Here is a 17,897-nt window from a genome sequence, read left to right as displayed (position 1 = left end):
TCCAACTTCTGCAGTAATATTTTGTGGTCAACACAGTCAAAAGCCTTCGTTAAATCAAAGAAAACACCTAATGTTCACAACCTTTTATTTAATCCATCCAAAACCTCACAGAGAAAAGAGACAACAGCATTTTCAGTTGTTAAGCCATTTCTAAAACCAAACTGTACATTTGACAGCAAATTATGTGAATTTAAATGCTGCAGTAACCTTGTATATACAACCTTCTTGATAACTTTAGCAAACACCGATGGCATAGAAATAGGTCTATAATTATCAACATTATCCCTGTCTCCCTTTTTATAAAGTGGCTTCACTACCGAGTACTTTAATCGGTCAGGAAACCGACCACTCCTAAAGGAAAAGTTACAGATATGGCTAAGTACTGGGCTAACATACATGGAACAATACTTCAGTATTCTGCTAGATACCCCGTCATATCCATGAGAGTTCTTGGTCTTTAGTGATTTAATTATTAACTCAATCTCCCTCTTGTCAGTATCATGGAGGAGCATTTCAGGTAACAGTCTCGGAACACTTTTTTCTACGAGCACTATATGATTCCCTGTTGGGACTAAGTTTCTATTTAGTTCACCTGCTATATTCAGAAAGTGATTATTAAATACTGTACATATATGTGACTTATCAGTAACACGTACATTCCCACTATGCACTGATTCTATATCCTCGACCTGTCTCTGCAGACCAGCCACTTCCTTTACGACTGACCATATGGTTTTAATTTTATCCTGAGACTTAGGTATTCTATCTGCATACCACATACTTTTTGCCTTCCTAATAACTTTTTTAAGCACCTTACAATACTGTTTGTAATGGGCTACTGCATTTAGATTTTGACTGTTTCTAACGTTTTGATATAATTGCCACTTTGTTCTACAAGATATTCTTATACCTTTAGTCAGCCACCCAGGCTGCCTGTTTCTGCTAGTACCCTGTTTTGAACGTTCTAACGGTAAGCAACTTTCAAAGAGCACGAGAAAAGTCTTGAGGAAAGCATTATATTTATCGTCTACTGTATCAGCACTATAAACATCTTGCCACTCTTGTTCCTTGATAAGGTTTACAAAAGTCTCTACAGCAACTGGATCAGCTTTCCTAAAAAGTTGGTAACTATATTTAACTTGTGTTGCAGCACAAAAATCTTTCAGACTTAAAATTTGTGCATCATGATCTGAAAGGCCATTCACCATTTTGCTAACAGAATGCCCTTCTAGTAATGACGAATGAACAAAAATATTGTCTATGGTTGTTCTACTGTTCCCTTGCACTCTCGTTGGAAAGAATATGGTTTGCATAAGATTATATGAATTAAGGAGGTCTACCAGCATCCTTTTCCTTGCACAATCACTTATACAATTTATATTGAAGTCACCACATATAACTAACTTTTTGTATTTCCTATAAAGTGAACCAAGAAACTCCTCTAGCTTTAGCAAAAATGTTGTGAAATCGGAGTCTGGGGATCTATAAATAACAACAGTAAGAAGTTTAGCTCCGCTAAATTTAACCACACCTGCACACATTCAAACACTTCACTTGTGGCACTTCTGCGTGTTCACGGGGGTCCTACACGATATTAGGCAGGTGTACCAGTTTGTTTGGCTCTTCAGCGCGCGCGAGTGTGTGTGTGTGTGTGTGTGTGTGTGTGTGTGTGTGTGTGTGGGCGAGCGAGCGCGTGTTTGTGTCCAGACCAAGCAGCCAATTTATTAAAAAGAAATAGGCCGCTTATGCTGGGCATCTTTGGTGTAATTCATTGAAAGACAAAGACAAAGAAGAAGCTTTTAAAAGACATTATATTTGTTGTTGACTGTAGAGAGTCTTTATTTTCACAACAACATTTTTTGCTGTAAAGCAATTATCAAATGGTGTACTGCAGACTCTAAAGAGCAGAGAACTGTGTGTATGTTTAGAATGGCATCAACATCACATGTATATTATAGTACAATGGTTCTCAAACGTTTTTGGTGGCCAAGGCCTTTTGAAATAGTAAATATTTTATGGAGCCATAAACTCTTGCTCTTGAAACTCTTGCCCTCCAGGAACTAAAGCAGTATGCACAATGCCACCACAAAAAACTCTCATACCTGTTCACCTCCTACTCCCACCTAGGACTAGCACAAAACTCTTGCCCTCCAGAAACCAAAGCAGCATGCCCAGTGCCACTACAAAAAAAAACTCTCCAACCTGTTCACCTCCTACTCCCACCTAGGACTATCATTATCCACAACCTTTACAAGAGCCTCCAGAGCTCCCCCACAACCCCTCATAGCCAACAAACAATGTCTTGCAGATCTACTACCATACAGAATCCAGACTCTAAACTAACCTGAAACACCAATGAAGCTTTCCTCAAAAACCCTTAGTTCCACAGAAATGTTCCATTACAACTCTTGCTCCCAACCTCTTGCCTCATGGCTCATATCCCTGCAGCTTCTTAACTCCATCGACCCTGCCAGAGAGTTTCTTCCATGAGGTACTGCTGCAGTCCACAGTCTGGCCCCAGCAGCTGGAGACAGTAGTCATGTTTGTATGAGTTGTGTTTGGGCAAATGTGTGTATGATTTCTAATTCAGAAAAAATGCCTGTTGGCTGGAAGGTTAAATGTATAGCAGCCTTTTTGTTGTGCCTGTTTGTGAACTCAACATCTCCTCTGTTTGGTGAATGATACTTCATCCTTTTCATAATACTGAAGTTATGTAATAAATTTTTTGTTTGTATGCAGAATACACATCTGCTGCCCTAGCACACATTGAAATCCTTGTGACACAGTACCATAGCACACTGTTACAAGGAGCCAAAAGAAAATGGCACAGCTCATTGATAAAGTGGGGATACAGTTCACCATTTTGTTTTGGCTAACACAACAGATGAAAATGTGTACAGTGTTAACTGCATCATTCAGTGAGTACAGTGGTAATTCTATATCTAAAAGAAGGGTGCACTTCATTCACCTAAGACACACACAAATTTAATTAATTTTTTTTTCAGCGTGTTCTCAAACCTTCAGTTTTTTCAAAAATGTTACAAAGGAAGCAAATGGAAGAGATTAAATCAGCAGCCATTTGTGGCTTAGAAGTATGCCCTTTCTGTGATTTTGCTTCCATTCCTCCAGAAGAAGATAAAGTATTTTGCTGTCTCAATCCAGAATGCATGAAGGAATCTTGCAGGTGAGTGATACTTCACCAGCAGAACTCTGCTACATTATGAAGTCAAACTTAGCACTTCATTTATATATAATTTGTCTTGCACAAACATGTAGAGACTGTGATACAGTTTGCTCCAAATGTTTTGAGAATAAAATTCTACAGCAAGGCAAAAGGGCCTAGACTGATGTGGTTTTCAGTGGGACTTTTGGTGAGGGGTCATGGCTAAAGAATGTGACTTGGCTTAATTATTTCTGGGCAGTGGAAAGTGAGGATTCCATTCACTCATAGTGTGTTTTGGTGATGTGTCAAGATTTAAGATGCAGCTATACACAATCAAATTCTGAGTTCAGCTAAAAGAATGAGGCTCTAAGACGACAGGTCTGGCCCAGGAAGATTTCATAGGGGAAGCCATGTCCCAGCTAAGAATTTACAAGTGGCTCAGGATGTTCCAAGAAGGTCAAGAAAACGATAGTGAGTGCTTGGGACATCTGTCAACATCCCAAATGCATGAAGATATGTAGCTAGTGCAAATATATTTGAATGAGAATCATCACTTGAGTATAAGAATGATAGCAGATGACCACAGTATGCCAAAATCAAATGCTTATAACAGTTTGAGGGATGAGTTATGGACCAGAATGGTAAGTACAAAGATTGTCCCAAAGCTGTGATTGATGAGCAGAAGGAAATTAGTGTGCTGTGAATCAGTGTGCTGTGAACTGTAAGAATGCCATGAAAGTGACCATAATTGTTTTGACAGAATAGTGACAGACGATGAAAGATGGATTTTCAAGTACGTTCCTGAATCAAGGATCATTGGAGGTTTTGGTGTGCTGTAAGGAGTTCCCCAGTGATACTTTCCAGGCTGCCTATGTGGGCTTTGCATAGCAGAAGCAGTGATGCATAGATTGAAGGAATGTACATTGAAGACCTGAATAATTTTGCATGCTAAAAAGCAATAAATATCTGTAAAAAATGTTCTTGGACCTTTTGATACAGCCCCTGTGTGTTCAAAAAAGACACAAAACGTCATTGCTAATGGAAAAAAAAACTGGACATCAGCTGGTCATACAGTGCATAGTAACTAATAAGTATAAACTGGGGAAGGACTTCAGATTGAGATCTCTATAGCGAAATACTCAATACCAAGGGGGTCCCTGGTTCAGCTACAAGTAACATTGAGGCATTTGCTATTATTACTTTTGAATACATTATGGGAAAGGCAGTGATCAATGTCTTACACATATTTACTATTAAAAACAGTCTTGATCACGATTTATTTATCAAGGTTACCGGTTTCGACCACTACTGTGGTCGTGGTCGAAACCGGTCACTACTAGCTAGTAGTGATTCTCCAACAGAAAGAAGTTCCTACTCAATGGTCTGAAGGTGACCACAGTAGTGGTCAAAACCGGCCACCTTGATAAATAAATCGTGATCAAGACTGTTTTTAATAGTACAAATTTGCTATTATTATTTAACAAAGTATGGAGTAGTATATGTTGCTGCAATCCTGGATACATGTACTGTACAACCTGAAACACAACCTTGAATTATGACATTGTACAGTTAATTTCACATATCCTTTCAACTGTGTTTTTGTTAGAAATCAAAGGCAATTAGTTCCAGTGAATGGTTTTATAAATCTGAGGGCAACCTAAAAACTCAGTCACAGCAACTTCTGCTTTTAGTCCATTCATTTCTCATCACACAGGCAATTCTTCTCCTGTTCACCAACCTTATAAGCAAAAAAGCTCACAGAATTTCTTCACAAGAGAATTCAATTTCTGTTTTTGTGTTTTCGAATTAAGTATTCACAGTTATAACAAAACGTATTTGTGCTGTTTACATAGGTATGGAGTATTTCTTCTTGTGTATTAACACAAAATGTAAACCTGACTACTGATGGCAGGAGTGGTTGCTTGAGAATGGAACTTTGATCCCAAAACTAGTCACAAAGAACACAATATAAACAAACATAAAAACAGTATGTAGCTGTGGAATGTCTGTTTCCAAAGCACAGCAGAATTATAATATACCATTATTAGTTACACAGAAATGATATAATGACACTGAATAATGTGTGTAGCTCTCTGTGACTGTTCTTGTATGGTAATTTATGTAGTGAAGTTGTAATGCCATAAAATTGTGGCAATGTGTGAACATCTACAGAGAATCTGTGCTTCATGCAGGGCTGGCAGTTAAGACTCAACATAAACAAAGATACCTAACTGCACATAACTATGCAGAAATAGCCATTACTGAATAAAAAGTTCACACCCCTTATATACACTAGCTGCTGTGTGCGACATCACTGGTGCCTGCACCATTGCCAAACACTGGCATATGTTGACTTGACATTCGATGTGCCTGCTTTAACTGCGTGACTGTTGGATCCCATGCCGTGTTCAGCTGTGGGCCACCGTCTCTATTTAGGGTGTTATTGGTGATTTTTATTTCTATCATTTCTTTAATGACACAATTCCAGAAGCTGCTTGTGCAACCTATGACAGATGTTTCATCAGGTTTTATCTGGTGTCTGTTTTCTAAAGCATGCTCAGCTAAAGCAGATTTCTTGGGGTAGTGTAGGCAATAAAATCCCTAAAGTTCCTTACAGCAGTGTTCCACAGCTCGTACTGTTATCCAACATAAGCTCACAAGGTATCTTGTGGACCCCAGGTGTTCTGAGACCTGCCACATCTCCAACTGGTCTCAGTAATTGACGGATTTTCATTGAAGGCCTAAAGATCAATTTGATCTTTTGTCGTTTCAGAAGGCAACTTATCTTGCCAGGCACAGAGCCACAGAATGGCAAGAAAGCAAGTTTCTTTTCCTGCTCCTTGTTGGTTGTTTTGTTGTGAATCTTGTGTGAATTCACTTCATTTATTGGGTGGGAGTTCCAGTTATAAGCATCTGATATCATTCTTACATGATGCATCAATGTTTGTAAAACAGTGCACTTTTGTGCCGGGTGATGATGGCCGATGGCTTGCAAGTACAGATCGGTGTGGGTGGGTTTTCTATAGACACTGTGGCCCAGGCATCCATTTTGTTTGCAGCAGATGAGAACATCGAGGATGGCAATGCGTTATCTTTTTCTACCTTCACGATAAACTGGATGTTATTGTTAATATCATTTTTGAGGTGTTCCAAGAACTCATCAAGTTTCTCATGCATGTGGGGCCAAATGACAAATGTGTCATCAATGTACTGAAAGAAACAACTCGTCTTGGATGACACTGTACCTATAAGGCAATACCCTCAAAATTCTCCATGAAGAGGTTTGCAACAACTGGTGCCAACAGGCTACCCATTGCAACACCAGCCATCTGATCATAATACTGGCCATTGTACAGAAACTATGAAGACATCAATGTGTGCCTAAATAGCTCAACCACTTCACTTACAAAGAACTGGGATACTAGGTCCAAACAGTCTTCGACAGACACATTCGTAAACATTGCCACCACATCAAAACTGACCATAATGTCACCCTCACTAAGTCGAAGATTATTAATTCAGTTGATAAAATCTGCTGAATTTTTAATATGATACTCACAGAGTTCCACATGTGGAGTGATGTGATCGACCAAGTTTTTCATCAGCTTTTAGTCGGTGAATCAATGGTTATTACAATGAGGCAGAATGGCATCCCGTCCTTGTGGATCTTCAGCAGAGCAAAAGCAGTAGGTGGTTTAGGTGCCTGTGGGAGAAGATGGTTGGTCACAATGTTTCCATCCAAGAGTGCTTGAGAAGTTCAAATGTCTTGCATATTATTCTCAATGTTGGGTTGTGTGGGAGTTTCCAATAAGTATCTTCATCCAGTAGTGTGCAGATCTTCATATCACAGTCTGCATATTCCATAATTACAGCTGCTTTCCTCTTGTCAGCAGGAGGGACCACAATGCTCTCATCATTGCATAGTGCTTGCAGGCCATTGTGCTTAGCTCTGGTCATGTTGGGTGCTAGTAACTTTTCTTTCATATGAATATGACTTGTTCCATTCCATATTTCATCCGCTGTTTCATTTGGGAGGTTGTGGACTGCCTGTTAGACACCACTCATTAAATCACAGATAGGAATGTCCAGCGGCGAAGGGGCAAAATTAAGTAATTTCTGAAGGGCTGACATTGTACCTGTGTCTACCTCCCTCACCGTGAAGTTGATGACAGTCTACCTCCCTCACCACCAAGCTGATGAAAGTGCATTTTGAGGATCTGTGGTCTGCACTGTGTTGTTTCTGCCTCTCTGTAGTTCATTTCTGTAAAGACATTTGTTGGGAAACAGTTGCATCAGCCCATTCCCAGTCCAAGGCTGTGAGTGTCCTTGATGGCTGTAGATGCAAGGCCATAAGAGCACGTCCTTTCGAATCCAGGCACTGAGTGTTATTGTGTATCCTTTCTCACAATAGTGCAAAGTTGGGATAACAAAACATTGTCCTGGAGGTGGTGATGTGATGGGATACCATAGCAAATTGTGGAATAGTTTTCTTGTCACAGCAACGCAGTAAGAAGGCTAGTGAACTCAGTAAATTAGCCTACTTGGTGTGCAAAACTTTTTATTCAATGTTACTGCTGCGAGACTCTGCGTTCTTACAATAGCCATTATTGTTTGATTGCACTGTTGGTGATGGAACACTAATGATACAACCACTAAATATCTAGGTGTATGGAACCAGAACAGTTTAAAGTGGAATCACTGCAGAAAATTTGTTAGAGAAAAAGTTTTTGCCTGATTGTCATTGACTGTAATAATAGCAAGATAATGAAGGAGATAACTTAAGGTATCCTTCTCAAACAGTTCTCGAGTAGTGCATGTTGGTTTGCATAACTTACCATGTAAGATTAACTGAAGATATAGACAAGAATCAAATGAGAGCAACGAATTTTGCCTGAGGTGTGTTTATTAGGAAAAAGTGTGTCATAGGTATGTTCGTAAAGTTCCAGTGGCAGGTGTTATGAAACAGGCATTATGTATCACAGTGTGGGTTACTGTTTCTGCATGTTTATTTCTAGAAGAATCAATTACTACTTCATGCATTAACTTCTTTGTGTTTGTATTTTATTCATCTCATAACATGCATTTACAGATCATACAATCATGCTATACAGGAGACATGTTCTGGCGGTTTCCGGTGATTAAGTGTGGCAGTGTGGTACTGGTGTGCAAGACTCACACTCCCCCTTGGCTGTTGAACTTACCTAGAGTTGCTTCGCCGATCTTCTTTCAGCATAGTCGGCTGCGATATTCTGCCCAGCTTCTTCTCCAAGGAATAGATGCTACTCTGGAGGAATTTTCTATACTTTTAAAGAACTCGTTACACTCGAGAATACTTTGAATTCAATCTCACTATATTTCATAACACATAACAGTTTTCATACACTAAACATTTCCCGTAAGCTCGACACCTTCCGGTCTGACAGAAGCTATTACAATCATCTTTCTACACGTACAGTCAATAAATCTCTCTCAAGTTTAACAAGACAACTGTCCAGACTTTACGGCAGTAAATGAGAGAATGAATGAATAAAGTCTCTTCTTTTCTTTCAACAACCTTCAAATGTTTACACCAACAATATTTTATATCTCACAGAGTATGACACGTTTACTCCATGGGCGGGACGTGTAGCTTCTTTGGCGGGCTTGGCGACTATCTGCTTGTGATCGTCCGTCCGATACACATCTGTCCTGTACACACATAATTGTGGGGCAGTAGATGTAGTTCTACTTTACCACACTTATCTCTAAAATAACGTGGTTCAAGATGGTGAAAATACGAGTGTCTCTAGAATTTATTCCAAAATTCTTGAGGCACTACAACGTCAATTTTAGCTTTATGATATACATGATTACATAATTCCCTAACACTACCTTTTACCAGTACATGTGGATATTGGACATAGTAATATTAGTTAATTGTTTTTCTTATTATGTAACAGTACATTATCTTTATATATGTATACAATATCATACACAATGCTATAACATTAAACAATTACACTATTCAAATGATGACCACAGTAATATTATTAAACTGTTTATCTTATGATGCAACAGTACATTATCTTTATATATGTATACAATATTATACACAAAAATATAATATTAAACAGTCACACTATTCAAATGATGATTTCATTGTTCATAAAGATTCACGCATATGCAACAGGCCTGGATATAGGGGTCAGGGGACAAACCAGGATATGTGCCCTGGGCGGAAATTTCTATTGCGGGAGGGGAGGAAAGACCTTGTTTCACAAAGTGCCTAGCACCCAGCGCACGTTGGTCTGTCGATGATTCATATGATTTTGAAACTCATCCCTGTTGAATAACAGGTAAGACAGATTACGTATTATCTTCTCGGTGTAACCAAGAAAATGAAATTTTGGCAGAAATTTTTTTGCCAGAATGCTACACTGGCAAGGGCCAGTTGTACAGTCTCCGGCTAGCAGCCGCTGAAGTTCTATTCTGGGAGTAGAATGGAAAACACGTTGTATGAACACATAATAACGCCTAACTGGAGAATAAGCGTGGGGTAACTAAACCGGTGATTGTGGCAGAGTTAATCAAGTTAACTGGAGAATAAATTTTAACCCTGGCAGGAATAGTTCGAGAATTAGTGATGACAAGATTGTTTGTTAGCATGAGGAAGGAGAAGAAATGGGGACATCACACAAATTATGGAAGAATATGAAGATTCCTAATTTATATAAAAAATTTGTACTACTACTTTTCAATCTCATGCTTCAGAAGCTAGAGTGTATAATGAAATGTGAAACTATTTTCTAACATGAAACTTTTTGCTTGTAGTAGGCCTAATAGGCATTTGATATTGGTACTTCGTGATTATATTCTGTAGTGTTATAAAAATGACCATTTGTGCCAAAACAGTGGCTGTGTGTGGTACAATTGCTGCAGTATTAGGCAGACCTATTTCGTGTTATCTAGCAGATAGTGACAAAATACACGTAATCAGATTGAGAAAGCACACCAGTCTCGGGTACTATTCATAGGTATTAATAGAGTTTTCAGTATTAGCCAACCAAATCTGGTTTTCAACGACATTTGGTTTTTTCATGTAGCAAAACCTTTAACAAACTTTGATGAGCTAATGGATTCTTTCCAAAAAGGAAAGCACTCCATGTAAAGCTGTACTAAGGTTAGTGAGAAAAGCAATGCTAGGACTTAAAGATTGAAGAAATATGTACTGACTTGCTTGTCTATTGTCTTTATTGGTTTTATGTATTCTGCAATTAATTTTATGTCACACAAAACATTAAGTTATTAGCTAACAGGCAATAAAGAGTGCAAATTTTGTGAAGAGTTCCTGTTCTCCCGGTTACAAATAAACCCATCCAGTATTCATTGTGAGTTTTTTAAAACAGGGGCAGGTTGTCAAACCCGCCGACTGGGAGCAGGAGAGGCACCACAGGACATTTTAATTTCCACTGTCCTTAATACATTTTGTTGGCACCCATTAGAAAACGTTACACGCTTGAGTTCCACGGAGTGAAATACAGTGATGTGCGATAGAAGAATGCTGTGTGAAGAGGTGTGGCACTGCACTTTGACACATTTAAGACCAAACATTTCCTCAAACGCATGTGTTTCACATATCAGACTCTTCAGAAAGCTGTGTGCTACAAAATGGAGATTTTTGAAAAGTCGATTTTTAAAATTTTTGGTGGCCTACCTCAAATGCTCTAGGGAGTAGGGGTGCCACTATCTAGTATTGCCCCGGTTCGGAAATACTGTAGATCCGGGGCTGATCCTCAGAGCAGTATTAAGTTGTAATGTAAAGAGTTATTAATGATTTTAATTAAAGGATGTCTTAATTGTAAGGGTTTATTCATTAGTAAATTATCTTATTTTACGAATCTCAGAGCAGTATTAAGTTGTAATGGGGAGGTGGGTACTCTCACATGACCCTTGTTTACATTTAGTGAGTTTGCTGTTTCCTTTTCGTTTATTGCTCTCACATCAAATGAAAACAAAACGGATTTCTGTGGCTGGGAGCTATCAAGTCAATTAAAATACATTTACATAATTATGGAAGGCTAAAACTACGTTATTAGTTTCAGATTAATTTTATGTCCCCTTTCTGACAGTCAAGCATTAATCGCCTTGCAGAACAATGAAATTATTTTTGTCAATTTGCTAAAGAAATTTGGCTTTAATTAATCTTTTCCACTGAGCCAGCCAATTTATTTGAAACGGAGCATTTAATTCCACACTATTGGCCAGTTTCAACTGTTTGCTGCATTTCAAGTGCACATTGTCATCTTCTGGTACTCCAAGAACATTTACATTCGAATCTAGACATACAAATGAGCACTTTCAGCTGAATTATGCATTTCAGTATGGTGCACGAAATTCCCATGCTCTTGGAGTATCCTCGAATGTTTTGCTTCTTTTATGGCATTACGTAAGATCTTTTAATGTTTTACATGTACGAACATACGGGCTTCCTGCGTAGCTGCGCAATCGCGGTGACGCTTGTTATCTGGCGCTCTCTGCCGACTGCTGAAACGAACCTGTTTCTAACAGGTTGCAGGAAAATATTGCGAATGGTGGGTTGAAAACACTTACTTTCAAAGTAAATTTCCTTTTACGCAAGATGAACTATGTGTGAGGAAGTACAATGAATTTCTTAAATCACAGAGCGTTTGACTCTCATTTAAAAATCAGCTCTTTGAGTACAATGATTTAGAATAATTTCGAGCCCAGATGATTTGACATTTATGTTGTTCTTAAAAATTTTACTGGCACTTTTGTGTGATGTATCATAAAGTGTAACACATGCAAAAAGGGCAACATTATATGTAAAAGATTTTCTTTTCTTGTGGTAACACTACCTATATTAAGTTAAACCATTAACTTTTCCTATTTGTGTGTTTGTGCTACTTAACAGTGATGTTGCTATTGCCTGACTACAACACGTGTCCTATGTTCTGAATATTCGCTGTTATCGGCTGGCCATATCACATGACGTGAGCTATGACTAGCTTACAAAAGTGCATCGCAATCTCGATTTCAATGCTTCGGAAAGTAACATGTGGTGTTTGGTGGAATTCGAATTTATACTTTCGTAATACAAAAATACAGTGTACATGTTGCTGCCTGTCAGACATCTTCCCAAAACGTGTTTTGTTACCTGAGTTTCTTTTGCTAAAGTGCTGGGAAATTCTACACCGGTGTATCAAACCATAATCATTCAAAAGACTGATAACTTTTACAGTTCTGAGGAAAAGTGTGCTCTCAATTAACACGGAAATAGTGTATTTTCACCCAGGAGGAAGGGTACTTTTAACCGGGAATTCTGGGAAAAATCCAGGAATTTTTTTTCCTTGCCCACATATGCACCTTGGCATACTTGAGGACATCAGAAAAGTTGGCTTGCTCAAACGACTGACTGATTATTAAGGACAAAGTGTGTTCTATTATATCATATACAAATTTAATTACTTTGGTGGGTATTTGATCCCACTCTGTAGTTGTTTTTTAAGGACAAAACAGCATTTTTTACATCTTTGGCTGAGATTTTACTAAATAACACAAGGGGGTCACTATTCTGGTCCAGGCCAAAGAAATTCACACTGTTTTGGTAAGTAGTCATGTTTGCATCAGATTTTGTTACATTTAAGAGAACCTTATTAAAACATTGAGCTATTTGAGCAGGGTTTGAAAAGGTGTCATTGTTTTGTTTGATTTTTAAAATTTCCCGGTGGTTAATTGTTGTACCTAACTCCGAATTAATAACTGGCCATGCTGCATTAGACTTATTCATATGTTCTAAAATGAACTTATCATTTGACATTCTTTTGGCAGCTGTAACAGCACTTTTAAATACAACTTTATAATATCTCACATAGTTAAGAAATTCAGGATTTTGATTGTTTCATTTCTTTATGTAGCTCTTGTTTTTGAGCACTAGATACTTTTAAGCGTGGGATAATGCAGTTTAGTTTACATTTAACTTTTTGGTGCCAGATCCTTGGTGGCAGTAAAATTAAAGAAATTCTTATCGACAGTTATCATCCACATTTACATTTACATGAAAGGCTTATTTCAATAGGGTTATCCTCATGTACATACTCACACTAGGCATTTGTAATTTATTTGAATAGTGAGACAGCTCCAGCTTCATCCTGCTGCCAACAGAGTGCACCTCAATGCTGATGCACTAGAGAAAGCAAGCAGGAATTTATTTCAGTAGTGGTACAGGTCCATGTGCTTTTGCGCATTGCAGCGTGTTGCGATTTCTTGTGAAGATGGTGGATTCATGAGAATTATCAAGTGAGTGGTATTTGTTGAGAGGCCAGACAAACATGTGGTTCCTGAAGAGGGGCAGCAGCCTTTTCAGTAATTGTAGGGGCAACAATCTGGATGATTGACTGATCTGCCCTTGTAACACTAACCAAAACGGCCTTGTTGTGCTGGTACTGTGAACGGCTGAAAGAAAGGGGAAACTACAGCTGTAATTTTTCCCGAGGGCATGCAGCTTTACTGTATGGTTAAATGATGATGGCGACCTCTTGGATAAAATATTCTGGAGGTAAAATAGTCCCCCATTTGGATCTCTGGGTGGGGACTACTCAGGAGGACGTTGTTATCAGGAGAAAGGAAACTGGCATTCTATAGACCAGAGCATGGAATGTCAGACCCCTTAATCAGGCAGACAGGTTAAAAAATTTAAAAAGGGAAATGGATACGTTAAAGTTAGATATAGTGGGAATTAGTAAAGTTCAGTGGCAGGAGGAACAAGACTTTTGGTCAGGCGAATACAGGGCTGTAAATACAAAATCAAATAGGGGTAACACAGGAGTACATTTAATAATGAATAAAAAAAAAGGAATGCAGGTAAGCTACTACAAACAGCATATTGAACGCATTATTGCATTATTGTGGCCAAGATAGATACGAAGCCCACGTCTACCACAGTGGAAGTAGTTTATATGCTAACTAGCTCCACAGATGACGAAGAGATTGATGAAATGTATGACGAGATAAAAGAAATTATTCAGATAGTGAAGGGAGACGAAAATTTAAGTGTCATGGGTGACTGGAATTCGATAGTAGGAAAACGAAGAGAAGGAAATGTTGTAGGTGAATATGGAATGGGGGTAAGGAATGAAAGAGGAAGCCACCTGGTAGAATTTTGCACAGAGCGTAACTTAATCATAGCTAACACTTGGTTCAAGAATCATGAATGAAAGTTGTATACATGGAAGAAGCCTGGAGACACTGGAAGGTTTCAGATGGATTATATAATGGTACGACAGAGATTTAGGAACCAGGTTTTAAATTGTAAAACATTTTCAGGGGCAGATGTGGACTCTGACCACAATCTATTGGTTATGAACTGTAGATTAAAACTGAAGAAACTGCAAAAATGTGGGAATTTAAGAAGATGGGACCTGGATAAACTGACAGAACCAGAGTTTGTAGAGAGTGTCAGGGAGAGCATTAGGGAACCATTGACAAGAATGGGTGAAAGAAATACCGTAGAAGAAGAATGGGTAGCTTTGAGAGATGAAATAGTGAAGGCAGCAGAGGATCAAGTAGGTAAAAAGACGAGGGCTAATAGAAATTCTTGGGTAACAGAAGAGATATTGAATTTAATTGATGAAAGGAGAAAATACAAAAATGCAGTAAATGAAGCAGGCAAAAAGGAATACAAACGTCTCAAAAATGAGATCTACAGGAAGTGCAAAATGGCTAAGCAGGGATGGCTAGAGGACAAATGTAAGGTTGTAGAGGCATATATCACTAGGGGTAAGATAGATACTGCTGACAGGAAAATTAAAGAGACCTTTGGAGAAAAGAGAACCACTTGCATGAATATCAAGAGCTCAGATGGAAACCCAGTTCTAAGCAAAGAAGGGAAAGCAGAAAGGTGGAAGGAGTATATAGAGGATCTACACAAGGGTGATGTTCTTGAGGACAATATTATGGAAATGAAAGAGAATGTAGATGAAGATGAAGTGGGAGATATGATACTGTGTGAAGAGTTTTGACAGAGCACTGAAAGACTAAAACTGAAAGAAGGCCCCGGGAGTAGACAAAATTCCATTAGAACTACAGACTGCCTTGGGAGAGCCAGCCCTGACAAAACCTCTACCATCTGGTGAGCAAGATGTATAAGACAAGAGAAATACCCTCATACTTCAAGAAGAATATAATAATTACAATCCCAAAGAAAGCAGGTGTTGACAGATGTGAAAATTACCGAACTATCAGTTTAATAATCCACGGCTGCAAAATACTAACACGAATTCTTTACAGATGAATGGAAAAACTGCTAGAATCCAACCTCGGGGAAGATAAGTTTGGATTCCGTGGAAATGTTGGAACACGTGAGGCAGTACTGACCCTACGACTTATCTTAGAAAATAGATTAAGGAAAGGCAAACCTACATTTCTAGCACTTGTAGAGTTAGAGAAAGCTTTTGATAATGTTGACTGGAACATTCTCTTTCAAATTCTGAAGGTGGCAGGCGTAAAATACAGGGAGCAAAAGGCTATTTACAATTTGTACAGAAACCAGATGACAGTTATAGAGTCGAGGGGCATGAAAGGGAAGCAGTGGTTAGGAAGGGAGTAAGACAGGGTTGTAGCCTATTCCCGATGTTATACAATCTGTATATTGAGGAAGCAATAAAGGAAACAAAAGAAAAATTTGGAGTAGGAATTAAAATCCATGGAGAAGAAAAACAAAACTTTGAGGTTCATCGATGACATTGTAATTCTGTCAGAGACAGCAAAGGACTTGGAAGAGCAGTTGAACAGAATGGACAGTGTCTTGAAAGGAGGATATAAGATTAACATAAACAAAAGCAGAACAAGGATAATGGAATGTAGTCGAATTAAATTGGGTAATTCTTCAGGAATTAGATTAGGAAATGAGACACTTAAAGTAGTAAAGGAGTTTTGCTATTTGGGGAGAAAAATAACTGATGATAGTCGAAATAGAGACGTATAAAATGTAGACTGGCAATGGCCAGGAAAGCGTTTCTGAAGAAGAGAAATTTGTTAACATCGATTATAGATTTAAGTGTCAGGAAGCAATTTCTGAAAGTATTTGTATGGGGTGTAGCCATATATGGAAGAAACATGGATGATAAATAGTTTAGACAAGAAGAGAATAGAAGCTTTCGAAAATGTGGTGCTACAGAAGAATGCTGAAGATTAGATGGGTAGATCACATAACTAATGAGGGGGTATTGAATAGAATTGGGGAGAAGAGAAATTTGTTTCACAACTTGACCAGAAGAAGGGATCGTTTGGTAGGACATATTCTGAGGCATCAAGGGATCATCAATTTAGTATTGGAGGGAACATGGAGGGTAAAAATCGTAGAGGTCAACCAAGAGACGAATACTCTAAGCAGATTCTGAGGAATGTAGGTTGCTGTAGGTACTAGGAGATGAAGAAGCTTGCACAGGATAGAGTAGCATAGAGAGCTGCATCAAACCAGCCTCTGGACTGAAGACCACAACAACACATCAAGTGACTGTTATACAGTTGATGGTTCTCAGAATAGCTGTATTTTATGAATATCGAATACATGTGAATGGTAACTGTGCAGTAGTATGCAAGAAGTTTTTCTTGAATACTTTTGACATTTCTAATGGACGACTCTCTAGGCTTTTAACAAAAAGTAAGGAAGAAGGTACACCACACCTTGATGGAAGGGGCAAACAGAACAGATTCTCTGTACTGGAAGGTCTGATGAATGATGTAAAGGAACACGTCAGAAGCTTTCCAGTTTCAGAGAGCCATTATGCAAGGAAGGATAATTCCCAGAAAAGGTTTTTAAATCCTGAGCTGTGTGTGGCCAAAATGTACAATTTGTACAAAGATAAATGCATATCCCAGAATAAAGAAATTGTGGGGGAGCACAACTATCAAAAAATCTTTAACAAGGACTTCAACCTGTCATTCAACCACCACATAAAGACACTTGGTCTTTTTGTGGCAAATTGAGCTTTGAAATGAATGCTGCTACCAATGCAGAAGAAAAAAGAAAGCTTCAAACTGAAAAGGAGCTTCACCTTAGGAGGGCTGAAGGTGCAAGAACAGCAATGGCTACAGACACAGCATGTAGTAAAGAGGCAGATTCCCAGATGTTCGTTTTCACCATTGACTTGCAAAAAGCACTTGCATTTCGTAAACTGACAACATCGATATTGTACTACAAAAGAAACATGTACGTGTATAATTTTGGATGACACAATTTAACTGACGGCAAAAACCATATGTATTTTTGGGAAGAAACATCTGGATGAGGGGATTCAGAGGAAACTGGTACCTGTTTATTGAAACATATTGAAAAGTGTGTCACTTCTCAAAAACAGGTACTTTGGTACAGCGACATGTGTGGTGTGCAAAATGGGAACATAAACATTTCCCTAACACTATGAAAGTGACACAATCTCCTCAATTTCAAGTCGACATTATTGATTTAAAGGTCACTCATACCTGTCAAATGACAGGGATTTTGTCCAGAAAGAAAAACAATTAAGTAAGAAAGAGTTTCTGTTTTCCCCAGATGATATTTTTGAAACAATTAGGAAAACTAGAAGAAAAAATTAACTTGTATGCACAGAAATGAAGCATTTTGACTTTTTAGCACTGAAACAGTTACAAAATGCAGTGGTAAGAAAGAAGCAAAATGACGAATATGTTCAATGTAATTGGCTGAAATTAAAATGCATGCTTTTTAGAGACAGAA

At 38.4% G+C, this 17,897-nt stretch overlaps 1 protein-coding gene across 1 annotated transcript in view; it reads left to right on the top strand.

Moving 5' to 3' along the window:
• LOC126121826 (uncharacterized) overlaps positions 1–17,897 on the top strand; it is a 120,082-nt gene that overhangs the window by 15,157 nt on the left and 87,028 nt on the right. Inside the window, exon 5 of the mRNA XM_049915086.1 lies at positions 3,006–3,184. Within this exon, the coding sequence (XP_049771043.1) occupies positions 3,006–3,184 (179 nt within the window). The remainder of the gene's footprint in view (positions 1–3,005; positions 3,185–17,897) is intronic.

Source organism: Schistocerca cancellata, chromosome 1 (assembly GCF_023864275.1).
Source record: "Schistocerca cancellata isolate TAMUIC-IGC-003103 chromosome 1, iqSchCanc2.1, whole genome shotgun sequence".
NCBI classification, from domain to species: Eukaryota; Metazoa; Arthropoda; class Insecta; order Orthoptera; family Acrididae; genus Schistocerca; species Schistocerca cancellata.
The sequence above is the reverse complement of the archived record's forward strand: the minus strand, read 5'-3'. Positions and strand labels throughout refer to the sequence as shown.